Source organism: Budorcas taxicolor, chromosome 16 (genome assembly GCF_023091745.1).
Source record: "Budorcas taxicolor isolate Tak-1 chromosome 16, Takin1.1, whole genome shotgun sequence".
In the NCBI taxonomy this organism is placed as follows: Eukaryota; Metazoa; Chordata; class Mammalia; order Artiodactyla; family Bovidae; genus Budorcas; species Budorcas taxicolor.
In genome coordinates, this window is record NC_068925.1 from 5,391,883 (window position 1) to 5,417,974 (window position 26,092).

Below are 26,092 nucleotides of genomic sequence, written 5' to 3' on the forward strand. Positions count from 1 at the left end.
CTTGTTAAAAACAGGGGCAATAAAACCTTTGGCGTTGTTGTCAGTATGGAATAATATGTAATCTTGTTAAAGTAGGTTTCATCTGTCACATTGGATCATGGAGCAACAGCGAGCTTGGGGCCAGGAGACATGCATTTGAATTTGCCTCCAGCTGGACATGTAATCTCTCTGAGAAACAATTTCTGCTCTGTAGGAAGAATGGTGCCTCCTCATGCAGCTCTCATGGGGCTCCGGTGAGCTAAGTGGGGCTGCCCAGGTGGCCCAGTGGCAAAGAATCCACCTGCCAGCGCAGGAGCCGCAGGAGACTCGGGTTTGATTCCTGAGTCAGGAAGATCCCCTGGAGGAGGAAACAGCAACCAGTTCTTGCCTGGGCAATCCCATGGACTGAGGAGCCTGGTGTGCTACAGTCCATGGGGTCCTGAAGACTCGGACACGACAGAGCACAAGTTGAGTCAGACTGGTGTGGGAAAGTACTTTGTACAGCTCTGTACAGATGTGAAGAGTTCTTTTTGTTCTTCAGCTCACCCTCTAACAAAGGCTAAATTAAATACAGAATTGGCCCAAAAAGGGAGGGCGAGGGAAGGAACGTGAATCTTAGGGGGAGTAGCAGAGAGCCTGAAAGAATCCCTGCTGCCCGTGTTGAACACTGTCCATTAGGCTCCAGCTCCTGAGGAGCTGCTCACACCCACAGGTGGGTGGGAAGGGGCAGGGGATTGAGAGGAGGGAGAAGAAGCCACTGTCCCACTGCTGTTAAACCCCAGGAAGGCGAGGAAGGTCCTGTCTGGACAGAAGAACAAGAGGGAATGTCGTCTCAGGTCCCAGCTCCGTCTGTGTCTCCCTCCGTGACCTTGACTCCCTTGTGATTCACAAAGCATAGCTCCCAGCCTTGAGCCAAGAAATGCTGCATTTCAATGCCCCCCACCTGACAGCTACTGAGCAGATTCCAACATGCTCCGGCTTGGACCCCACAGGAAACAGACTGGAGCTTTGCGGTCCCCTAAGGGAGGGCAGCTGGCCCTTGCCCCACCGGTGGAGCAGAGCCTCTGTAGGCAGTCCCCTCCCCACTTGCCCTCCACTTTCCCTCGATAAGTCTGAACCAGGACACGACGGCAGGGCCAGGGCCCTGCTGCCCCTGGGCTCCAGAGAGAGGCTGCCTTTCTCTTGGGAGCTGAGCCCGCAGGATGTGCCAGGGAAATGTTTCCGCAGATTAGCGCCTCCTGGGGTGGGGCAGCAGCAGCAGGTGGCAGGACAGGGCAGGGGAGGGAGCGAAACCCAGGGAGCCCTTGGGAGGAGCCCAAGGACGAAGGTTGTCTTCTCCAGGCTCCAACCTCCAGAACCAGGAGGTCTGGGGTTCCCCCAAAGGCCCCGGCCTCAGTTTACCCCCAGTGACCAGACGGTGCTGCACAGACTACTTTATTTGACCAGCTGTTGCGGTAATTATGGCAGTGACACAGTTTAAGTCCTGCTCCAGGTGCAGAATAAATGGAAGGGGAAGAGGTGAGAGGCAGGGGGAGGAGGGGAGAGATGAAGAGCCAGATAAACAATCCAAGAAGGGAGGGGGAGAAAAAGGAAAGGAAGTTACGGCAAGAACAAATTTATAAGCCAAGGAAAAGGCAGCCCAACAAGCGTGCCTTAAATTAAACTTTTAAAAGGTAAAATCTGGTTGATATTTTTCAAATCTGTGTTTGCTCAGTTAGGCCTCAACAAGGAGCAGTGACATCACCAGTGAAAGGCAGTCAAGCCAGATACCTTCTATTGTAAAAGACTGAAAAGAAGGCAATAACGGATGGCGAATCGAGGAGCTGTCTGGAGGGAGAGGCCAGCTTCCTGCTGGTCCTCCCCTTCTTCCCGGCCTTGTTTTTCACTGAGTTTAGGAGTGACCAAGGCAGGTGGGTGAGGTCATTATAACATGATTTTTGACATCAACACTGGCTTTCCCCCTTAGGTTAGTCCTGGTCCAGCATCAGGCATCCCTAATCCAGCTGGTCTCTAACCTCACAGTTCGTGCAGGTGAGGAACTGGCTCCACGTCCGTGTCACCATTCTGGATAAACTCGAAGATGAATTTCACCTGGGTCTCATAGGCTTCCACCGAGATTTTCTCGTTGATTCCATGGATGCTGAGGGAGAGAAGTTTTGGGAGGAGAGGCCATTGCTTTAGTGCAAATGTTATTGCAGAGCACCCTACCCCTGAAGCCACTGGCCTTTGACCCTCCAGGGGTAGGAAGTGGGCAAGGTGGGAGCAGCCATTTAGAAGAAGTGAGATTCCATATGACAGGCTGGTCACCCCTGCAGGATCTACGTCCATGGCAAAGTACAGGGGGAGCAGATGACAGTCCTGGGGAGTGCAAAGCATCTCCTGCTCTGGAATCTGTTTAATAATTTCTCCTCCGAGGGGAAGTTATCTTTTAATTCTCTCTCTAAGGCTGGAGTCCCAGCTAGACTTACCCCTATGCCAGCCACCCCTCCCCACATTATTAGGGGCACAGGTGGATAGGAACCCAGGCTACCTATGGGGTTCTCTCCTTCATCTCGAATTTCACTACCAGATCCAATGCCCACAGCCTGCCTCCACACAACAGTACAACCGAAGCACACATGTAACCTCAAAGATGAAAGGAGATAACCTACACTCCTTAAAAAAAAACCAGTGAACCCCCTTCCCATGAAATCTGTTCTTAAGTTCAAATTCAAATATATATTCAAACAACTTGACTTATGATGAGGAAATCAGAGCTGGGTATGGTAAGGAGCAGAGAAGTAAATGGAAATCATGCCCCTCTATCCCAAGACTAAAAATTTGCTGAAGAACCCACAAAGTAGTAGTTCACATACCGTAGTTGAAACTGGTGAATATGTTTTAGATTCCCAAAGTATGTTTTGAGAATTCAAAGCATGAGTTCATCTTTGACCTCAAATGTGTCTGCAGTTCACTAAGTGGAAGTTGAGAATTCTGGAGTACCCACTTTTGGGGCAAATGAGATCCAGAGGGGAGGGCTTCTCTCAAAGGAAGGAAGAGGTGGGACTCAAGGGTCCTAATTCTACCAGGTTCTTTCCAGTCATCTGATTATCTCCACCCCTGAAAAACAGTCACTGATTCCACCAAATTCTAGGCAGTGGCAAGACTCTGGCACTGAGAAAAGCTGGCCAGTTGGGCTCTGCTGTATCTTTTAGTTTGTACAAATTCCAGGTTTCCCCCATTCTGCGGACTGTCAGGAGAATGAGTGGCAAAGGGACAGGTCAGATGTATCTCCTCTCTCCACCAAGCTGTCCAAACCTGTTCCACTCACTCACCTACTGAAGCTCTGAGGCTGTAGGTAGACGGGGTTGAACCGGTAGATGCCAGTGGTAAGATTTAGATAGTGTCTGCTGTCTGTGTTGCCAATACAAGTACCTAGAAAGGAAGAATCCAGAGAAATGGAGCTTTATGTGAGCAGCCAAGCCAAGGAAGTGGTGGCATGCAGGCTACCTGGAAAATTGGGGCCCTTGTGTCACCACAGAAGACGTCTGGATCTTCCTTAGGAGACTGCAGCCAAGAATTTTTGTCCTTCAGCCTACCCATTTTCAAAACCTTTCTAAGATACCATTTCAGCCAGGAACACGGAATCACCTCCCAAGGGCATTAGAGAGACATCCCTTACATGGTCCAAGGCTAAGTGCCCTCTCTCCATGATGACCACGGAGGCCAACGGCTTCATTTCATACCCATGGCCAGGTTATTCTATCAGTAGAAATCTAGATATCCAGAAATCTAAGCACCATTTCTTTATTGCCCAAGCTTTCTTGTGTATCGCTCAGGTTAGAAACAAACACTCTCTGGGGGAGTTTTACTGCTATAGATGGCGATCCTCTTAAAGTAGAACACGCTGGGCTGCTGTGCTTAGTCGCTCAGTTGTGTCTGACTCTTTGTGACCCATGGACTGTAGCCCACCAGACTCCTCTCTCCATGGGGGTTCTCCAGGCAAGAATAAAAGTGAAGTCGCTCAGTCATGTCTGACTCTTAGCGATCCCATGGACTGCAGCCCACCAGGCTCCTTCGTCCATGGGATTTTCCAGGCAAGAACACTGGAGTGGGTTGCCATTTCCTTCTCCAGTGCATGAAAGTGAAAAGTGAAAGTGAAGTTGCTCAGTCATGTCCGACTCTGTGCGACCCCAGAAACGGCAGCCCACCAGGCTCCCCCGTCCCTGGGAGTCTCCTGGCAAGAACACTGGAGTGGGTTGCCATTTCCTTCTCCAAGGCAAGAATAAAAGTAGAACATGATTTCTGGTTATTCCTGTCTTCTGAAGGAGGACTCTATCTTCCCAGAGTCAAACTTCAGGTCTGGATAGTCCCAGGATACTCTAGTGTCCCATTCTCCTGAAGGTAGTAAGTTGTCCCCCTCCCCAGCTGGGGCTGGGACTCCTCCCCATTATGAGTGTTCTTTGAAAAAAGACTCCCTAGCTTATCAGTTAAAGTGTGGTGGGACGAATTTGAGATGGTAATTTGTGTTTTACTTTGATTGAGTTAGTGCTTTTGTTCTAGAAATGGATCCCATTTTTAAGTACTTTCAGGCAGATTTATCATGAAGCTACTCAGCGTATGCATAAAGATCCCACAAGTACAGATGTGTTTTTTGAGTTCATGAAAGGGTCATAGCTCTGTGTTCATGTAGTTGGATAAGTATTTTTAATAATTTAAAAGTGACAGGAAAATTTCAAAAACACCATTTGGCTCTTGCTTTATAGCAACCTTGGGATGATGTGTCGCACACACGTTTTGTTTGAGTATCCTTTCTAAAACTGAAGTATAGCTGACTTACAGTGTTGTGTTAGCTTTAGGTGGACAGCGAAGTGACCCAGCCATCCACGTGCAGACAGAGCTGCTCTTTCCCAGATTCTTCTCCATCACAGGTTATGCAAGATATCGAATGTAGGTTGCCACTGTTTATCTACTTAATACGTAATAGTGTATATCTGTTGTTCCCAAACTCCCCATTTATCCTCCCCAACACCTCTCCCACTTGATAGCCACAGGTTTGTGCTCCATGTCTTTGAGTCTATCTCTGTTCTGCAAGTAAGTTCATTTGTATCGTTGTCCTAGATTTCACACGAGTGACACCAGATGACATTTGCCGTTCTCTGTCTGATTTGCTTCACTTAGTATGATAACCTCTAGGTCCATTGTTCTACTTTCCACTCCTGGTTTCAAAGGGGTCCCTTCACAATTCCTGGCTTTGGAGATTTCTGCCGTTGATGTCTGCCTACCTCTATTCTGTACAAGCCTAACTGTGTTGATGAGATTATCGCAGGTGCCCCACAGGGAAAGGGAAAGGCAGAGAGCCTCTGAGGCCAAGAGAGGAGAACCTGGGAGCCTGAAAGCCAGGGTTCCTCGATGGCAGGGGCCCAGGTCCTGCTCCGTGGCAGGAGTCCAAGGAGGCAGGAAATCTCAGAGGGGATGTTCAGGGGAGATCTTGGATCCAGAGCTCTCACCCCCCAGACAGGTCAAGGAATCAGAGGAAATCTGCAACCTGAAGTGACCTTGTGGGCAGGATAATGGATGTCTCAGAGGCAAACACAAGGACTGATGATCGCAGACTAAGGGATCCTGATGCTATGCTACTGCATAAGACCTTGAGGCCTGATTCAAGGTGGGGGTGCTTGGAGGCCTGATTCAAGGTGGGGGTGCTTGGAGGCCTGATTCAAGGTGGGGGTGCTTGGAGGCCTGATTCAAGGTGGGGGTGCTTGGAGGCCTGATTCAAGGTGGGGGTGCTTGGAGGCCTGATTCAAGGTGGGGGTGGTGGGGGTTGCTTGGAGGCTTCAATAATGCCTGAGGTTGAATTTTTGAGAAATGAGTTAGATTTAAGTTGATTAAAAACTGAGTGCTTTTTTCCCCCCTAATACCCGAGGAGTTTATGGTTGTAGAATTTCACTATAATATCTTTAAGGTCCACGCCTAACAGGTCCTAAGAATTAGCTTAGAAAAATGAGAGACTCCATGATTGAAGGTATATAAAAGCAAAGTGAACACAAGTCTTCACATGAGAGCAGCTTTTCCTCACATCACAGACCAGAGATTCGCAAACTGTGGTCAGCCATCAGCTGGTGTCAGAATCCCCTGGGATATTTGCTAAAAAGGTAGATTCCAGGGTTCTCTCCAGAGTTAATATACCTGAATCTTTGGGAGTGGGTCCAGGTAATCTGCATTTTAATAAGTTCCCTAGGTGATCCTCTTGTCCTCTGAAATTTGAGAACCACTATCTATACAACATAGATTTGGAAGGCATGCTGGAAGACTGGGGAAGGGGCACAGAGGCACTGCTACTGGGAGAGGTGAAGGGGGTTAATTCCAATGGTACAGCCAGGAGAAGTTCCTGGGCTGCAAATTCTGAGCTCTGTTGCTGAGCTGTTATTCTAGAATGGATCAGAACCAGACTGCATGGGTGGAACCCAACCCCCTCTGTGGCTCCTCCAGAGGAAGGGGAATCTGAGCCGATCCTCTCCTCTAGGCCAGAGTGGCTGGCCTAGGTTAAGCAAGGACCCAGGCTTGGCTGACCTAATTTATTGTTTCTGATCCTTTCCTGTTTGCTTTCTCACTTCCACTTGGAGGGGAAAATACAGTTTCAGTCCCATCAGGAGAGGAAGCAGCCAGCTGTTTCCAGGCTGAACAGCTGGCATGGGGGTGGGGCAGTGGATATCAGATAGGATACAGTTCCAGCACCCCACCCCCCACAAGCTCCCCCCAAACTCCCCCAGCCACAGTTGATGAAGTCATTACCTGGGGCAACAATGTTGACTTCCGGGAAGACAGATTGTATGGTCTGGCGGAGCAGCTGGTAACCCAAGGCCTGATCATCAGAGGGGCTGATGGGCAGGGGGTCAAAGGCATCCAACACGTGGAACTGGACCCGGTCATCAGCCACAATGTCCTTGGCTAGTTTTAGGACCTTGAGAGAGGAAACAAAGAAAGTCTGATTTCTTATTGATCTGCCATTCAAGTACTGTATGAATCTATACAGTCCTGATTTCTCTCCAGCAAGGCAGAGCCTTTACAGAGGAGACTCACTGTAGCTCTGAGACCTCAATTTCAGCCTACTGGTTGTAGGAGATAGAATGGCTGTTCTTCCTGGAAATCTATAGCATGGTAGATTTAGGTTACATGCTTGGGAGGTTTGCCTTATAGCCGTGAGGTAGGTCAGGAACTGGAAAATCAGGATATTGGGTAATTTCCCTTAGGCTGAGAACCATGGGCTAGGTGAAAATGTAGGAGACAGCACAGTGGAAATGTCAACCATCTCGAGGCAGGGGGGTAGATATGATGACCTCACTTAAGCCTGGGAGAGTCTCAGACAGGTGGTGACAGATCATACACTTTCTTCCTTCTCTGGGCATCCCTGCTTCCTGTTTGTAACCATCTGCACTGGGGCCAGGAAGATGAGCTCAACAGACAAAAAGTCAGAGGTTGGGGGGCTAGTATTCAAGTTTTCTCTCTGAGCCTCCTTTCCTCAGGAAGGAACATGAGGAAGCTTCTAGAAATTTCAGTCTGAAGTAACTAAAGCTCAACTCAGCAAAAGTCCTGGTCCCAGGCAGGATGTAGACTAGACCCTGAGGATCAGATCACATGAAGCTGTGTGGGAATGGATGAGGATGCTGACAGTCTAGCCCCACAAACCCACCCAGCCACCTAGGGAAAGCTCCAGCACCAGTCTCAAGCTATCTGGGTAACACTTGGTTTAGGACAGTCTCTGCCCTAGAAAGGGGAGTGTCTGTCTCATAACTGGGGGGCATTATCTTGAGAGGACCTCTTTTAGGTCAGTGTGAGGTCTGGAAAGGAAATGAGGGTTCCTTCTCCTGACTTAAAAACCATCATTTGAGGCAAAGCAAATTCTGTGCTGTTGGGCTGAGGGAAGGGGCAACTCACTTGTCAGAGCTTATTTTCACTCCAGCACAGATGTCTCAAATACTCTGATACAAGAATTAATATATAGTCTGGGTATGTTCTTGACCCTCTGGAAGGCTCCTAAAGTCAGCCCCAGAAGTGTCTGCTGTGCCCTGCCCCACATTACTTAAAGATTCCTGCCTCTAGAACTGAAGAAGGCGCACAGATCGGACCTCAATGAGCAAGTGGCTCAGCGGTGAACGGTCTGCCTGGCGATGCAGGAGACATGTGTTCGATTCCTGGGTGGGGAAGATGTCCTGGAGGAGGAGATGGCAACCCACTCCAGTACTCTTGCCTGGAGAATCCCACAGACAGAGGAGCCTGGCAGGCTACAGTCCATGGAGTCGCAAAGAGTGGGACATGACTGAGCACGCATGCCTGCAATGAGCCTACAGAGCCCAGGTTTCCCACCAGCTGCTAGGCTAGGTCCGGACTCAAAGGCCTCGTTTCTTTACGTTTAGTATCAAGAATATAAAAGGTATGCAATGAATGTTGCATATATACATTTTAAAAGATGTGAAACAATAATAATAAACAAAACAGGAGTTGTCTCATTAAGGAATTTGCCCAAGGTTTATGGAGGTAGTATTGCTGGGCTGGGTATCTGACTTCACAAGGATGGTGCTTTACTTTTTCCAAAGTAGCTACAGGTTGAAATGGCATCGAGTAGAGCCAGAAAGAGGGCAGTGTTCATTTAAGATGGATTTCTTAGTGGTATGAATTTTGAGCCAGAATTTGAAGGAAGGATATGAGAATGATGGAGAAGAGGCAAGAGACAGTGTGAGCATGTGCAAAAACTCAGCTCTGGGCTTTGCAGAGCCACTCACAACTGTGTGACACTCAGCAAGCTCCTTAACCTTTGCGTCTCAGCTTGCTCATCTGTTAACAGAAGGATAATAGTAGCACCTACCTGGTTAGGTGGTTGTTACCATGACTGGATGTGTGTAATACGCTTAGGCTGGTTCCTGGCACTCAATGTAGGTTAGCTGTTATTTGCCTGTTTAGAAGGGAGGGACCACTCTGGGCAATAATCAGAGGCATAAGGATGGGACTAAGAGGAGGGATTCATCAATGGTAACGGGGACCTCAAAGGCAGAACACATTGATTCCTCATTTCTCTGAGCTCCTACAGTCCATATTCCCACATTATGTTGTTTTCTATTTTAGGCAAAGCTGTATTTTCTTCTTGAGTGAATAAGTTCGAGGGTAAGGACAATGGGTACTTAGAGTTAGCAAGACCAGCTTCCATCCTACTGTGAGCCTGGTCATCAAAACAACCACGACAGGCTGTCACTGGCTTGTGCTTCAATATTTCCAGTGGCAGAAAGCTCACCATCCTGTGTTTTAATCCATTTCATCTTTGAACAACTCTGTGATGAGCATCTTCTTAATAATGAACTGAGGTACGGGTTCCTGTAGCATCTAACCTACGCATACCTCTTTTATTTATTTTTGAAATATTCTGTAGAGTCCACAGGATAATGAATCAATAGTACTAGAGCCATCAGCAGGATCTCACCTCTGTTGAGAACAGAGGCCTGTGCTCGTGCCGCCTGAATGCTGTTCCCAGGTCTTTGCTCCTTTTTGGGTTTCAGTGTAAATGCCTCATGAGAGAGGATGGTGTGTGTGCTTGGTCATATAGTCACATAGGACTCTTTGCAACCCCACGGACTGTAGCCTGCCAGGCTCTTCCGTCCATGGAATTTTTGAGGCAAGAATACTGGAGTGGGTTGCCATTTTCCTCCTCCAGGGGATCTTCCCAACCCAGGAATTGAACCTGCCTCTCCTGTGACTCAGAGAAGGCAATGGCACCCCACTCCAGTACACTTGCCTGGACAATCCCATGGATGGAGGAGCCTGGTGGGCTGCAGTCCATGGGGTCGCAAAGAGTTGGACATGACTGAGCGACTTCACTTGCACTTTTCACTTTCATGCATTGGAGAAGGAAATGGCAACCCACTCCAGTGTTCTTGCCTGGAGAATCCCAGGGACGGGAGAGCCTGGTGGGGTCGCACAGAGTCGGACACGACTGAAGTGACTCAGCAGCAGCAGCTCCTGTGACTCCTGCATTGCAGGCAGATTCTTAACGGCTGAGCCACAGGGGAAGCCCCTAAGAGAGGCCTGACCACAGATACGAAGCTGCTTACTGTCCCAACCCCACTTCACAACCATTTCGTGACACACTGTCCTGTGGTTTTCTTTGTGGTGCCTACTTCTTCCACTTGTTCATATATTTGATTGCTTACACCCACTAGCATGTAAACATCTTTAGAATGGGAATCTTGGCCTGTTCACCATTTTCCCAAGTGCTTGGAAGAATGTCTAGCCCATAGTAGCCACTGAATGAACACTTAGTGAATGAATAAATGAAGGAAGACAGGAATTTTCTGTAAAACACTCTCGATAGGTGGACATCCAGCCTCTGAGAAGCTCACTATCATGCGAGGTGCCATACTCCCAAACTCAGCTCTAAGTGGGGGCTCCCAGAAACATTTCCCAGTGGCCTTATCTCTCCCCCTCAAGGGCCACACAGGACAAGCCTTCCTTCCCACGTGGCAGTCTGTTAGGTTTCTGAAGGCTCTTGTTCCTCATAGATGGGGCCACAAAGTTCATTCAGATCCTTCCTGTAAAAACTTATGGGTGAGACCAGGTAAAGATGGACGAAGAGGGCTCAGGGAGTCATTCAGAATCAGGGCATGAGGAAGAGGTGTGACCAGGACAAAGAGGTACTGTGTACTCCTGGGGTGATGGGGGCTTTCCATTCCCCATGGAGGCAGGGGAGCAGGGCGGGCCTAGGGAGCCCAGAGATCTCATCAGATCAGCAGGGAAGGAAGGCCACTGCAGCAGGGGACTGGAGAGGAGGGCAGCATGCCAGAACCTGGGGAGATGAAAGCCCCAGTTGGTGGAAAACAGCCCTTGGAAAGGGCATGGAGTTGGAATGAGGCTGGAAAAAAACTGGTGGAAAGAAGCTCAGTGAGGGGAATTCAGTGATTTCCTGGCCCTATGAGCCCCCAGGGAGAGGACAAAGGCTGGCACTGGATGAAAAGCAGCAGAGCCCAGGGCTTACACTGTTCCAGTTCCCTGCCAATGCTGGGTGACTCTGGGCAGGCTTCCCCCAGCCCCTGCAATGCGGGCATGCCCCCCAGCCTGTGCGAGGACACACAGCATCCTCCATGGGGAAGGCCCCAGGGAGAAAGGACCACAGAAATCGAAGCGTGGAGGACCCTTAATGACCCGCCAGGAAGATCATCAGGAAACACCACCTGCCCCTTACCTTGCTTAATCCTGGAATATAATACTCATCTCATAGTTGTCAGGTGGGTTTTATTGATCATTTTCAAAAGGATCAGATTTACCTTCTGAATTCTTTTTAGCTCAACCTGACGTTTAAATAAGCTGGTCTTTCCTAGAGATGTCAAACGTTCTGTGTATTTCTTCTCACCCTTTAGCTTTCAGCTCAGATATCACGTAAGGAAGTCTTGCCTGACCTGTGGACAGATTCTCACTCCTTCTTAAATTCTTCAATAGCAGCAGCCCCCTTTCCTCATAGCACTCATGGTTTGCAATTACACATTCATTTTTCTAACCTTTAAATTGACATTCATAGCAGAACATCCCAAGTCTGTCTGCAACCTCTTCTCTCCAAGGGGTTACACACCCTTCCCATGGGGCTTTATTGGCTCTACGGGTTTCAATTAATAATACTCCAGCCTCTGTCTCTATTATCTCTTTGGATCTGAGGTATTTATAACTGTCTATTAATATATTAGAAGCCTCTCAAATTTCTAAACCATTATATTTCTCTGAGAACTTGCTTTCCTCTTGAATTCCCAATCTTGGTTACAGGCACCAGTACCTGACCAGCTAACATCACACACTGCGTCCTGACGAGCCCACCTCTCAATCCTCGGCGGGCACCTACTCTACCCCACGACCAACTACCATCACACACTGCGTCCTGACGAGCCCACCTCTCAATCCTCGGCGGGCACCTACCCTACCCCATGACCAGCTAACATCACACACTGCATCCTGATTAGCCTGCCTCTCACTCGTCTGCAGGCACCTACTCTACCCTACGACCTACTAACATCACACACTGCATCCTGATTAGCCTGCCTCTCATACCTCTGTGGGCACCTACTCTACCCCATGATCATAGCCTCAGTTAAGACCTCCATACCCACTGCCTGAGATGTTGCAACAATTTAATTGTTTCTTCTTACTTCGAGGCTTCCTCAGGATCGCCACTAGCAGTGTTTCTCTAAAACAGAATCTATCACAGGCCTGTTTGAAGACCCCTGACATTTGTCCACAGATTAGAGCCCAAACTCATTGGCATGGCACACAAAGCCTTGACCCCCAAACTATCAATACAACTCCATTTTCATCTTCCATCACTTTTCCCCAAATTATCCTACTCTTTAGATTTCATGTTCCCTGTGCCCTGAATGTCCTACTTCTAGCCAACTCCTATTTGTCCTTTAAGTCCTTTTCTAGTGGTTGGAAAAGACTTTCTTGGTTCTTAGAGGCAGCATCAGCCCCCTTGTTTGGCTCAGGTTCTATGGTAATTTGTTCATCCCTAATTGTTATAATCCTAGTATAGTGTGAGGCTGAAAGCACAGACTCTGGAACTAGTCCTGGATGTATAATACTGGGTATGTTACTTACCTGCTGTGTAGATCTGTGCCTCCACTTTCCCTGTTCAATGAGGATAATACATTCCCCACTTCACAGAACGGCTGCAGGGGTGAACTGTATATCTATAGTATATGTATACCTGAGCACAGTGCCAAGAGCACAGCAAGCCCACTGTCCGTGTTGCTACTATTATCATCTCCTATTTATCATTAATTATCATCATTCATCTCCCACTCCTAGACTCTACGTTCCCTAAAGCCAGAGACCTCCTATCCCAGCCAAGCACCCGGCACATGGGAAGCCTTTGAAAAATCATTGACCAAATGAGCCCCTGGGCCAGCTCCGCCCAGTCCCGACGGACACACTTCAGCGGGGCTGACCCAGTCTTCGGGAACACATGGTGCGTACCTCCTGAACAGTCTGTGCAGGGTGAATTCGGAAGTTGATGATGGCCTCGGCCACAGGGGGGATGACGTTCTCCTGGAGAGAGAACCACAAACCTTGGCCTGAGCTGACCTCTAGTCCCCCACACCTGGCCCCTGCCCAGGAAAAGCCACCTGCCACCAGCAGAGGGAGCGGAAGCTGATTTGACTGAGAAACTCAAGGCTTAATATTCTTAGCCAGCCACTGTCTTCCCTGGGCCCTTGACATGTGGTTATGCTCAATGCTAGAGGTCTGTCTCTGCTTCAGGCCAGACCTTCATGTTTCTTGGTCGTGGAGGGGTCACAGAGAGCTGCTCAGAGCAAGACTGCTTTCTCTGGGACCGCCAGAACGCCTCTATTTTGGCATGTACAGTGCTGCTGGCGGTCTTCTGTGGCACTCTTTCCCAGGGTGTAGGACAGTTCTGCAGTGGGCAGTGTGAGTTCTTACTCAGGAGGGGCACCCAAGGGCCTCTGAGGCTCCATTAAGGCCCTAAGGGGGATGATCATTATAACTGATGGTGGTAGTGATTTTCCATATCCTACTGTGAAATTTGTTCTCTGTCTGATGAGGAAAAAACTCAGGACTAATTAGAAAAGAGGGTTAAGCTATGGAGGGAATTTCTCCTCAGAGCCCACGAGAGAGGAGATTCCCCAATTGTGTATCTTTCTTTGAACTGCTATGGTGCAAAAAAGCACCAGGCTAGGGCCAGGAGAACTGGGCTGATACAAACTGGCTGTGTGATTTTTGGATATGACAATCTCTTTGTGTCTCGATCTCTCAGCTGGCTCCTCCTCTGTCAGGAGGACCAAATGGAAAAACAGATGTGAAAGTATTCTGGACAGATAAAAACACCATTCAAATGCAAGGACATAGTACACAGTACTATTATTTTGATGAATTCTCTAGGCAGCTGGTGAAAACAGCTCAGGTCTGGCTGACATGCCAAACACACCAGCCAGTCACAGCAGAAATCAATTCTGAGGCATCATTCACTTATTCTCAACCTGGACTGCACATTAGCAGAGCTCCGCAAAGCTGCACCGGGTGAATGGTCCTCCCTGAAGTTGCGCTGGTGGCACTGGTAGAAACTGGAACGGTCTAACTCCTCTCAAGATTTCAGAAAAGCCTCAGCCCCGGTGAGCTAGTGTGGCTAGTTCAAACAGAAAAGCTCCTTAGCGGCTGGTCCAACTGAAAGTAGACCAATTTGCTGAAAAATAGTTCTCAGAAAAAAACTTTATCAAAGTATTGGTTCACCTGAGACTTATTTCTATAAAAGTAAACCTTAGGGGGTCCCTGGTGGTCCAGTGGTTAGGAGTCTGCACTGTTACTGCCAAGGTCCAGAGTTCAATCCCTGCTCAGGGAACTAGGCTCCCACAAGCCAAAAAAGTAAATCTCATATAGAATTTATATTTTTGAAAGCAACCCAAAATTTACCTTATTTTGGAGAATGACAATGTATGTATTTGAAGGCTGTATACATCACAAATGTTATAGATTTTTAAAATAGTAGGTGAATTTCTCTAATTCAACTCAGGGAAAAGATATTAATTATTCATTAAATTTGTGAGGTGAATAAAGCTTTCAAACCATGAGGAAGAATAATAAAAAGGTGGTAAAGAGGTTGGGAATCTTTAGCCTACATGACCAAAATGCTGAATAATAATGATGATGAATATATTACATGTTAAATGAGTATGAAGTGAAGTGAAGTGAAGTCGCTCATTCGTGTCCGACCCTTTGCGACCCTATGGACTGTAGCCTACCAGGCTCCTCAATCCATGGAATTTTCCAGGCAAGAGTACTGGAGTGGGTTGCCATTTCCTTCTCCAGGGGATCTTCCCAACCCAGGGATTGAACCCAGGTCTCCCGCATTGCAGGCAGACGCTTTACCATCTGAGCCAGCAGGGAAGCCCTGTTAAATGAGTATAGGTCACAAAAATTAACTCCCAAATAATGTCTCTTCACATCAGTGTAATGGTTATATTTTTGAATGGGTACAGTCCCAAAGAACCTGAGGGAGGCCTCTGAAACACACATACAGGAAACTTGGCCAGCAACTTCATGGAGTTTGCAGATGTCAGTTAGAACCCTTGCTCCTGAGGTTTACCCATCTGATGACAGAGGACAGTTCAGCACTGAGCCTTCCTACTATCCAAACTGTAGCCAGAGAAGGAAGGAGAAGCCAAGAAGATAAAGCCAAGGGATGGAGGGGTGTGTGGGAGGAGTCAGGTGGTGTTACCTTGATCCCGGCATTGAACATAGTGAGCGCTGTGGTGGTCCTGACCATCGGATTGGTTATGTAATTCCTCTCCATGAACCTAAGGCAAAAAGACTAAGGTCAGACACTGTCCACTGGAAAGAGAGGGTTATAGGATACCCCCTTTCCTGAACCTTGGAGATCTTTAAGACTAGGAGGGATGTCCTGTGTACCAGTTAGATGTAGTGTCTGGTGGCTGAGGGATGGTTAGTCAGGCCTGGTTAAGCCAAAGAGAGGAGATGGGGAAGTGGGTAGGTTTGGGGTAGGGATGTGAAGAATGGAAAGATAAAACTTTACCTGCTTACAAGGGGCCGAAATAGCCACAGGTTGTTCAAGACTATATTGGTAGGGAAGGGAAACTGAAAGGGAAAGCAACAGGTCAGAGGGTTTCAGAGGGGTCAGCATAACAGGCTCACTGTTCTGGGACCTGGGCCTGTCCTTGTATTAGACCCGCCTCGAGGGCCCGGGGCAGTAGCCTCAAGGGTGAGTAGGAGCCACCTCCCTCAGAGTGGCTGGTGTTGGGGCTCAGGTTCTCAGCCTGAGCACCAACAGCCCCAGTGAACAAGCTGTGTTTTGGCTCAGCCAGCAGCTGGAAATAGGGGAGAATGGGCAGAGCACTGGTCATCAGTAGGGCCCCTTTATTACTCTGAAGGCAGCTTCTCTGCCACCCTTTCTTCCCCTTCCACAGCTGACCAGAGTCTGTGAGACTCCCCACACCTCATTTGCCAGTTGCTCCAGTGCCATCCTCAGCGGCCCACTTCCAAACATGTTCGGCATTGGTGTCTGCTCCAGTCTGGAAGAGAAATGGAGCTCTCAAGACTCACCCAACTCAGCAGTCCAGGGAGAAGATGGGAGACAGGACATTTCCACAGGCCTGGCCAGGAGTTCTCCTGCTTGCCTCCCCGTCACCTCCACCATTCCATATCTCCAAGCACAAGTGGGGCTACTTCTACTGCACTCACAGGAGCTGTCCCCGGATACCAAGTCCGAGAGAGGGCACCCCAGTCTCATCGCACCTACCACACTGTAGCAAAGCTGTCAGCCTCTCCCACCAGCTGTTGAGTTCCTGGAGGAAAGGGACTGTCCGTTTCTTCCACCACCACGTGCCCATTACTGGACACAGTCTCAAACATGGTAGATAGTTAAATATTTAGCTGAAAGAATATAGCTTTTCTTCCTACTCTGCAAGAAAACCAGCCAGAGGTAAGCTCTGCTGTTACAAACCCTGCTGTCCTCATCCACAAACACAGCCTCTGCTTATCTTGAAGTCATCTTGCTGGGGCAAGGGGAGAATTTAGACAGTTCTTTTCCAGCTTGTGATCTATAATTTCAGGCCTGGACTTTGGACTCTTCCAGCTACCTAACCTAGCTTTTGTCTGCTGGCCCTTGCTTGCCATATGGATAGGTCCTTTTCTGACCTATAACCCCTGCCAGGGTACTGCTAGCTCTCTCCTCCCTGTAACCTCCATCATGGCTTCTCAGCCCACCATCAGGACAGGAAGCTTAGCCTCCTCAACTCAAAGTGAGGAAGTGCCAGGTCTTCTAGTCGGAGTCTGGTGGGGGTAGCAAGGCCAGGAATTGCTTACCGGCTGACTGCGGCTGCGAGAATGCCTATGCTTGTTTCCTTTGGAGGAGCTGAAGAGTGGCCCGGAGTCATGTTGACTTGCAGCATGAGGTTAATCGCACCCTTCTCGGAAACTGACACCCTGTAAGAGAGGACCAGAGAAGGCCCTCCTGACTTCCTCCCACCCTGAATGACCCCCAGGCCCATCTGTTCAGGGGTCTGGTAAGCCAAGAGGTCTGTTTCATGCTGCTTAAAGATTTTACTTTAGAAGAGATAGGGAAAGGAGAGCTCAGACTTGGTCAAAGCTCGGGGTGATGAAAGCAAGTGCGTGCCTGTGTATATGGCTCAGTCGTGTCCGATGCTTTGTGACCACATCGACTGTAGCTCACTAGGCTCCTCTGTCTATGGGATTTTCCAAGCAAGAATCCTGGAGCAGGCTGATCAAAGCAAGAGGAGCAGGCTTATCGATAACCCGACTGAGGTCAGCTCCCATGTGAGAACCTCTGCTGAGGTGGGGCTGGGTGCTATACTCACATGGCAAAGGGCTTCTTGAGGTTGGGAAGGAAACCATCCAAGATGAAGCTCCCTTCATCCACCATGAAGGCTAGCTGGACACCCCTTGCCTGTAGCAGGGCTGAGATCTTCTGAGCCCCGTTTATCCCTGATACCTGCAGATATTAAACCCAGAGCCACAGTTCTCCTCAGTCAGATCTCCAGAGATAGCTCACAGAGACCCATTCAGCATAGCTGGGTGCTCCAGAGCCTCCCCATCCAGGCTCCTTCATGAGGGACAGGGCCCTCAACAATCCTGCCTCAAAGAATCTGGAATGTCAGAGCTGGAAGGGCCCAACCCCCTCATTTCCCAAACTAAGAAACCAGGGCCCAGAGTGTGAAGTGATTTGCCCAGGGTCAAAGTAAGTGGCATCATTAGAAATAAAACACGTTCATTGATCTGCCTGTTATCTCTCTTCCCGTTACACTGGTGTTTCTCAAGGTGTAGTTGATGGACTATGTGCCTGCTGTGGATGTTACCAGGGAGTTTGTTAAACATTCAGATCTGTGCATAGCACTGAGTGAAAGAAGCCAATCTGAAAAGGCTACATTCTGTATAGTTCCAACTATATAACATTCTAGACAAGACAAAATTATGGAGACAGTCAAAAGATCAGCGGTTGCCAGGGTTTGGGGAAGGAGAGAGGGATGAATGGGCAGAACACAGAGCTTTCTTAAGGCAGTGAAAATACTCTGTGTGATACCATAATGACACACCATTATAATGTACAACACCAAAAGTGAGCCCTAATGTAAACAATAGCTTTGGGTGACTACGATGTGTCCAGGTAGGCTCATCAGTTATCACAAATGGATGACTCTGGTGGGGGACATTGATGTTGGGTAAGGCTGTGCACGTGTGTGGGTTGGAGAAGAAGGGAAATTTCTGTATCTTCTAATTTTTGCCGTGAACCTAAAACTGCTCTTAAAAAGAAATTAAAAAAACACTGGACCTGTGGCACAGAGCCCAGGCATCTACACTTCGGTCAAAGTCCTTAGATATTTCTGGCGTCATACGCACAGTGTGTGTGCACTCAGTTGTGTCCGGCTCTTTGCAGCTCCCTGGACTGTGACCCACCAGGCTCCTCTGCCCATGGAGTTTTCCAGCCAAGAAGACATATTCACAGAGAAGCTGGCAAACTGTGCAGCCAGGGAACAAACCGGACCACAGTGAAGCATACTCCCTCCCCCAGGAGGGGACCCAGAGATAGGCTTAGGATGAAGGCATTCTACCTCCTCATCATGGCCCAGAGCAATGAAGAAAGATCTTCGGGGGATGTAGTTTCTGATCAGCAGAAGCTCCAAGGCCTGCAGGATTGCCTGGGGGACAGAAGGACAATGGGAGAAGAGAAAGGCTTATTATTTAAGTGGTGGTACCAAGGCATCAGAGATATTCAGCAGCTAGCAACAGGGCTAGGATGTGATGGATTCCTTTTAGAGAGAACACATTAAAATGGCCCCAGGGGATGGAATGGAGGGAAACAGTGGGTGTACGCATGGTCAGTCACTCAGTTGTGTCTGGCTCTTGTGACCCCACAGACTGTAGCTTGCCAGGCTCCTCTGTCAGTGGGATTTTCCCAGCAAGAATTCTGAAGTGTGTTGCCATTTCCTCTTTCAGGGGATCTTCCCCACCCAGGGATTGAACCCACAACTCCTGCATCTCCTGCACTGATAGCTGGATTCTTTATCACTGAGCCACCTGGGAATCCCTGTAGGGAAACAGAGCTCACATAAAACCATCCCCACCTGGAGAAAAGCATAAATTTATCAATGTCAGACCTGAAAGGGTACCTGGGATCATCTACTCTGATCTGTATTTCACAGTTGAGAAATCAGGACCCAGAGAAGTGACCAACTGATGACTGGAACTCAGATCTCCTGGCACCAAGGTTTTCTCTATCAGAACCTCCCACCTCCCAGGGGTTAGCAGAGCACTCCCACCCTGGATTGATCTTTAGGACTCTAAGGCAGAGGGAACATAGCATTTCAGACCATAAGAGAGTTCTTGTTGTCCAGTGTGCCTCGACCATAGATGAAGCCATCACGCTCCAACCCAGAGAAGGGGGGCACATCCCAGCCTTTGTCCGGGGCAGGCACCACGTCAATGTGAGCGAGGAGCATGTAGGGCTGCATGCTGGGGTCTGAGCCTTTGATAGTGAACAGGTGGCTGTAATTTCCTATGACCTCATGCCGGATAAAGCTGGTATGGAACACAGTAGGAAAGACTAGAAGCAAAGAGATGCAAAGCAGTGAGAAAAAGCCAGATTCAACAGTTGCCTTTGCTTTTCCTACTAACTGATTCTCCCTGCCTTTTTCCTCCCCTTTTAAACAGGCAGCCTCCTTTAGGAAGCCCTCTGGGACAAAGCTAGTCTGATTCCTGATTCACCCAGACAATCTCTGAAATATCTCTTCCTCATATTATAATGTGCTATCACTGTGTAATAACATGCATATCAAGACATGCATCATTTATGACAGATAAGAGCTCAAGATCTGGACTGACCTGACCTCTAATGTTGTCACAAATACAAGTTACAGAGTGATGCAGACTAGGATTACATTAAATTTTAAATATAACAGGCCCCAGTATGCAAATTATTTGGAACCAAACATGGCCCTTATCTATGTATATTAAAAAATCAGAGATATTTTTCCTTTGCAAAATACACCTAATGTTTGTGTTATACGGAGATAAAAGATGATCCTGTCGAGCACATGGCCATACTTCCGTGTTCAAGTGTTCTCAGGGTCAACTATGCTAGTTACAGATAGGTAATAACACAGGTGGCTTTAGATACATGGGAGAAAGAACTTTGATCTCTCTTTGTGCTGTGTTGGAAGAATCCATACATGCCTCTGTGGATAACTGAAAACAAGCAAGTAGGCAAACAAACAAAAAACTGAAGAAGAATATATTATTTTTCTTGTCAGCCTGCTTATCTACTCTACTATTACTGAACATTTCTTTCCCAGTTTTATTTCCTATTTAGTGAAGACTTTCAGCCTGGCCACTGGGGATTGATCCCAGATTCCCAACCCACCCCCACTGCCCGTCCCAGAGTGTTAGAGAAGGGACTCCTTGCTGTGCTATGCCAGGCTCTCCCACTCCTGATGACTTGAGAGGGGGCTGTTTTTTTATTTGATTTGGTAAAGTGGTCTCACTACTCTGCATGCGCTTTTTCTATGGGGAGAGGGAGCTCCAAGTCTCCTTTTTCCCCTTGACCCATCCTTCTTTAGCTCATGGGCAGTGGGGTGAGAAGAGAGCAATCATGCGATAAAGTTTTTGACTGCCTAGCAGCTCAGTGTTAGTCATGAATCTGAAGCAGGGCCTGGGTAGGTGGAGTGTGCCTGTGTGTGGGCTGTAGGTGTGTGTATGGAGGTAGGGAGGGGAGGAGACCGTGGTGCAGTTCTGGAAACTTGCAAATGAAGAAGGAATTCCCAGTCCTATCTTTTTATGTTATTGACTGACATTAAAGGGCAAAATTGACAGCCAACCCAATGGCTATGTGCTTGGTTCTGCAAAGGGTAAATCTAGTCTCTGCCTGTTCTAACTCCTGAACTCTCCGTTCTATCCCTCCCCCTTGTATACAAACATGTCCAAAGAGACCGAGGCACATTAGGTCAATTGACCCTTTGGTCAATCACAAGATAAACTTCTTTATCACCTTGTAAAAGCACTGTGTCTCCAGCGCTACCTCTCCTAACCCTTTCCCATGGTTTGTGGCTGACCTTTACGAATATATTCTCCAAACTCAGCCAGGGCTGTTGTGTTGAGCTCCTTGGGGCTGAAAGACACTGTTGGAATCTGGATGGCACCTGTTGGAGTCAGAGATGGAAGATGATAACAACCACTGATTTTTCCACAGCCCTGTGTACATAAAAAGTTCTCTTGCATTCATTATCTTATTGTGGAGGGCAAAACAATCATTCCAGGTAGGCGTTGTTGTTTTCCCTAATTCAAAGGTGAGGAAACAAGCTTAGAAGCATTAGGTGAGCTGCTCAAGATTGTCCAGAAACAAGCAGTAGAACTGGGATTTAAACTCAAGTCCTTTGTTTAGGCTAATATGGTTCTTAAAGGAAGATAAAGTCCAAAACGGGATGGGGTGGCGGAGGTCAGACAGGAGTAAATTCTGTACCCTGATCCTAAGTGGGAAGCTGCTATAAATTGCTGCTAAGGCCTCACTCTGCCTCTGAAACCACCAACCCTTTGATGAATCCAATGAGCCCACTGTCCTGGGTCCCTTTGTATCTTTTTGTGTACAGTGAGTGTGTGAAAGTTCCTCAGTCGTGTCTGACTCTCTGTGATCCCATGGACTATACAGTCCATGGAATTCTCCAGTCCAGAATACTGGAGTGGGTACTCTTTCCCTTCTCCAGGGGATCTTCCCAACCCAGGGATGAAACCCAGGTCTCCCACTTTGCAGGCAGATTCTTAACCATCTGAGCCACAGGGGAAGTACTCTTTGTGTACAGAGAGTAGGCTTATTCCTCATAGACTGGTTAATCCAGAGTGTCACTGATCTCAGCCCAGGTCAGCTTTGGGGGCACATGATGCCTGGGAAGGGGGGAATTTAGAAGCTCCCAAACAAGCTCCTTTGTCATAAACAATCTAATCCATTCTACCCAGAAGTCCAGTTCTTGAGTTGCTACTAGGTTCATTCCTTGGTGAAGGTTTTATATCATTACAGAGTTCCACTGTCAAATGCAAACAGTAGGGGGTGGGGGTGGTGTCATGAGATAATTTGATTAGATGGCTATTCAAAAAATAGTGGGAACAAAAGCACCCAGAGCAGCTTGATGTCAAGGGAGGCTTTTGACTTCTGTACTCAGTTTTGTGAAGAATCAGCCCTGCATCATAGCCTACAAATAGGTGGGGATGCCAGGGTTCAAAAAGATTAAATGAACTGCCTATGTGAGATTGAGAGGCAGACTCAAGATCTGAATTCAGATGTTTTGCCCTCGGCCCCCAATGCGAGAGACCTGAGTTCGATCCCTGGGTGGGGAAGATCCCCTGGAGGACATGGCAACTCCACTCCAGTATTCCTGACTGGAGAATCCCCTGGACGGAGGAGCCTGGTGGGCTATATATGTGGTCCATGGGGTCACAGAGAGTAGGACACGACTGAGTGACTTCAATATTCCATATATTCAGGGTTCTAAGTCATGGTGCTATGAGGTCCGTATTTTAGTTTCTTATCTAGCTTTTGCTTTCTTGTGTGCAAAGAGACTCTGGTGAGTGGCTGCCCAATGCCTTTCAGAGAACTCTTTACACTAGGATGCTTTGGGAAAGCCCTGCTCTGACTCCCAGGCCTATCACTCCAGTACAAACAGAGTTTATATTTAACAACAAGGGCTAGCTTTTGGATTTGCCTGCAGGTTTATTTAGGACTTCCCTGGTGGCTCAGACGGTAACGCATCTGTCTACAATGTAAGAGACCTGGGTTCGATCCCTGGGTTGGGAAGATTCTCTGGAGAAGGAAATGGCAACCCACTCTGGTACTCTTGCCTTGAAAATCCCATGGACGGAGGAGCTTGGTGCAGGCTACTATCCATGGGGTCGCAAAGAGTCAGGCACGACTGAGCGACTTCACTTTTTTTTTTATTTAGGCAGTTTCTTTTAATCCATTACTTAATGGAAGGGAAAAGACTGAAGATAAGCCCAACAGTGAGGAAGGATCTCATTGTTTTCATTGTTGTTCATTCCCTAAGTCGTATCCTGACTCTTTTGCCACCCCATGGACTGACGCCTGCAGCCTATCAGGCTCCTCTGTCCATGTGATTTCCCAGGCAAGAATACTGGAGTGGGTTGTTATTTTCTTCTCCAAGGGATCTTCCCGACCTAGGGATTGAACCCGTGTCTTTCGGATCCTTTCACTATTGAGCCCCCAACTCTTTTCTCCTGGATAATGCAGACTGAGATGGTAAGTACGTTTTTAGCTTGGTTTGAGGTCTAGGGGAAAGATGTCCTTTAATTGGTAGAGGAAATTAAGAACACCTCACACCTCAGCAATAGCCCCATACTTCTTTATGGAGCCATCTAGAACCCGCAGGATCCTACAGGCAATAGAGGCTGTCACCCACTGCTTACTCCAAGATGTAGGGTCCTGGGGAAGATGGTTCAGCCAACATAAACTTCAGTTTCCTCATCTGTACATAAGATTCAGATCGTTTAGTCTTAAGAAACTTAACAAGTGAAGACTGCCAAAGGTTAAAGACTATAATGCTCCAGGCAAGCGGAGGTTGGCGTGGGGGTGGGATGGGGTGGATGACAGCCTGGTAAACCTGGGCGAAGTTGAAGCTTCCAGGGTAGGCAAGGAACGCCCTGGAGTCCCCAGAAGGTAGGTCTAGGAGCAGAGTGTGGTCTCCAGGGCCCGGAAATGGGGCTGGGGCTTGGTGGTCGGGTGTTGGGGAGCTCAAGCTCGAGGGGCGGACCTCTGCGGCGGGGGAAGGGAGTCCCGGGTTGGCCCGAGGAGACGGGGACCTTTATCTGAGAATAAGCGGTAAAGGGGACCAGGGTTCACCTTTCAGCGCTTCCTTCATGGCGATGCGCTGCTCTTGGCTGAACTGAGAAGGGATTCGCGGCTCCCTTTGACTCTCCGTGCCCCGCAGGCCCTTCGATCTGGAGACGGCGGCGATACCTAGGAGCAGCGCAGACAGCGAGGCCAGCAGGCAGACGGACGGCCGAGCCATGCTCCTCTCACGTCCTCGCTGCCAGTCGGCGGCTGGAGTTTGGACCTAAACGCACAGACCGAGTTCTTCCCCCTGTCACGGCTCCAATTCCCGCAACTGCCTTAGCCCCGCCCCATTCCCAGAGCTGGCCAATCGCCGCTCTCCTGGAGACGCGGGCCCACCAATCCATGGACGGCCTCGCCCCAGGCCCACAAGGCCTTTCGGGGGTTGTGGCCTCCCGCTGGGTAGCGGGTCGCTGTGGAGCTGAGGAGTAGTGGGGCACCAGGCTAGTTAACCAGCAGGTCTTGCGTGCGTCTGACCCTCTGCTTTGAGATGCTAGTCAATCCCTTTCTTCGTGACAACAAATCAGATAAAAGGGGGAAGAGGCAAGCAAATGAACCAAGCTTATCACCTTGATCTTGTCGCTTCCTCTGAAGCTTAGGGTTTGACCATTCTCCTAGGTTCCTTGAGGGAGCTCTCCAACCCCCGGCTCGGTTTCATTTGAATCAGGACAATATTGTTCTGTCCATGGACATTGTTCTAAAGTATTTTGGATCAGAGGAATTGCTTCTGTTCAGGAATTCGCTGGAAGTGTTTTTGATATCAATGTTAAATCGCATTTTTGCAATTCTAGGCAAATGTAATAAGACGGAAGGATTTTTAGAAAGATTATGTGTTATTAGACTTCCCTGGTGGCTCAGGCAGTAAAGCGTCTAGCCTACAATGTGGGAGACCCGGGTTCTGTCCCTGGGTCAGGAAGATCCTCCACCCTACTCCAGGACTCTTGCCTGGAAAATCCCATGAAGGGAGGAGCCCGAGCGACTAAACTTTCACTTTCACATATTACTAACTTCAGTGTGTCCAACAAACTGAAATGTGATAGCTTTTAGAGTAGAGGGTCATTCTGAAAAAAAAAAAAAACCTCGTAAAATACAGACACTTAAAATTAGATTTCCTGGAACCAAAAAAACTTTTCTTTTCAAATCCCTTGATGCAATTTAATATGGTACCACTGTCACATTTTACAATTCTCTAAAAAAAAAACTCATAAGTGCTCTGCGGTCAGTAACTAGTCATGACCAAACTTGCAAATTCACACTCTTGATGTTTGCCAAAGCTCAGAAAGGAAGTGCTTTGCTCCAACTCTTTCACTTATCCTACTTGAAAAAGCAAAATTAAAAAAACCCCTGCAATCATGTACTTGTTTTTCAATAGAATTTCGAAACAATATTATGAAAACTTCACATATGTAGAAAGATGTAAAGAATAATAAAACAAACATATCTGTATTCACTACGCAGCTTAACCCCTAGAATATTAAAGATGGAATTTACCTGGGATCCAGCTTAGCCCCCTCCGGCCGCCCGCCTGGCGCTGCGGGAGGGAGCAGTCTCCTTCAGCTGCTTCTTCTGCCACTTCTGGCTGTGGGTGGACTGCAGGGCCCCTGGGTTTCTGAATGGCTGTCCAAGGGGTTTGGGTGCCCTTTGACGGTGTGGAAGCTCACTCCCCAAGGGGCAAATCTTGGCTAATGGGAAGAGGGAGACTAGATGGAAAGTCGTCAAGTTCCCTCCTTCCTCTTTCCTCAGCTGTCCCGGAGGTGTGGTCACATCTGCTGCGGGGCCAACTGGGTGACTCCTGGTGAACCAGGGCCCACTATCCACCCACACTCACTACCCTTTGGGATTGTGTCTCTCCTGTGAAATATTTGCCCCCCGGCTCTGATTTCAGGGAACCAACCATGCATGACAGAACAAGATGCCCAGATCTTAGAGGGTTAAACAACTTTGTGTCTCATGATCTGTGGGTCAGTCATTTGGGCTGGGCTCAGCTGGGGGCAGTTCTGCCAGTCTGGCCTGAGATCACACTGTGACCATGGTCAGCTGGCAGCAGGCTTGAGGCTGGATGGTCTAACATGGCCACACTCAAGTTTGGCAGTAGGGCCGGGCCCTGGCTGGTGGGCTGGGGAGACTCAGCTGCTCTAGGAGGCGCCTCTTCACCCCTTCCCTGTCTTGCCTGCTGCTGGGAGTGGGCTCAAGGGGAACCATAGTCCTCCTGTATCCCTGCTGGGATGG

General features: G+C 48.5%; 1 protein-coding gene across 2 annotated transcripts; it reads right to left on the bottom strand.

Annotated features, from left to right (window-relative positions):
* Positions 1–1,434: 1,434 nt before the first annotated feature.
* Positions 1,435–24,102, bottom strand: PM20D1 (peptidase M20 domain containing 1). Of its 2 annotated transcripts, XM_052653917.1 has the most exons (13): positions 23,873–24,102; positions 21,081–21,167; positions 19,344–19,576; positions 18,585–18,671; positions 17,334–17,467; positions 16,822–16,941; positions 15,953–16,028; positions 15,533–15,594; positions 15,218–15,296; positions 12,964–13,035; positions 6,754–6,922; positions 3,294–3,393; positions 1,435–2,119 (listed from the first exon to the last, which is right to left on the bottom strand). In XM_052653917.1, the coding sequence occupies exons 1-13, from the start codon at positions 24,039–24,041 to the stop codon at positions 1,996–1,998; spliced, it is 1,512 nt and encodes a 503-aa protein (XP_052509877.1). In that variant the 5' UTR covers positions 24,042–24,102; the 3' UTR covers positions 1,435–1,995. The 2 variants fall into 2 exon arrangements, with proteins under 2 accessions (XP_052509877.1, XP_052509878.1); XM_052653918.1 differs by lacking the exon at positions 12,964–13,035.
* Between the last annotated feature and the right edge of the window lie 1,990 nt (positions 24,103–26,092).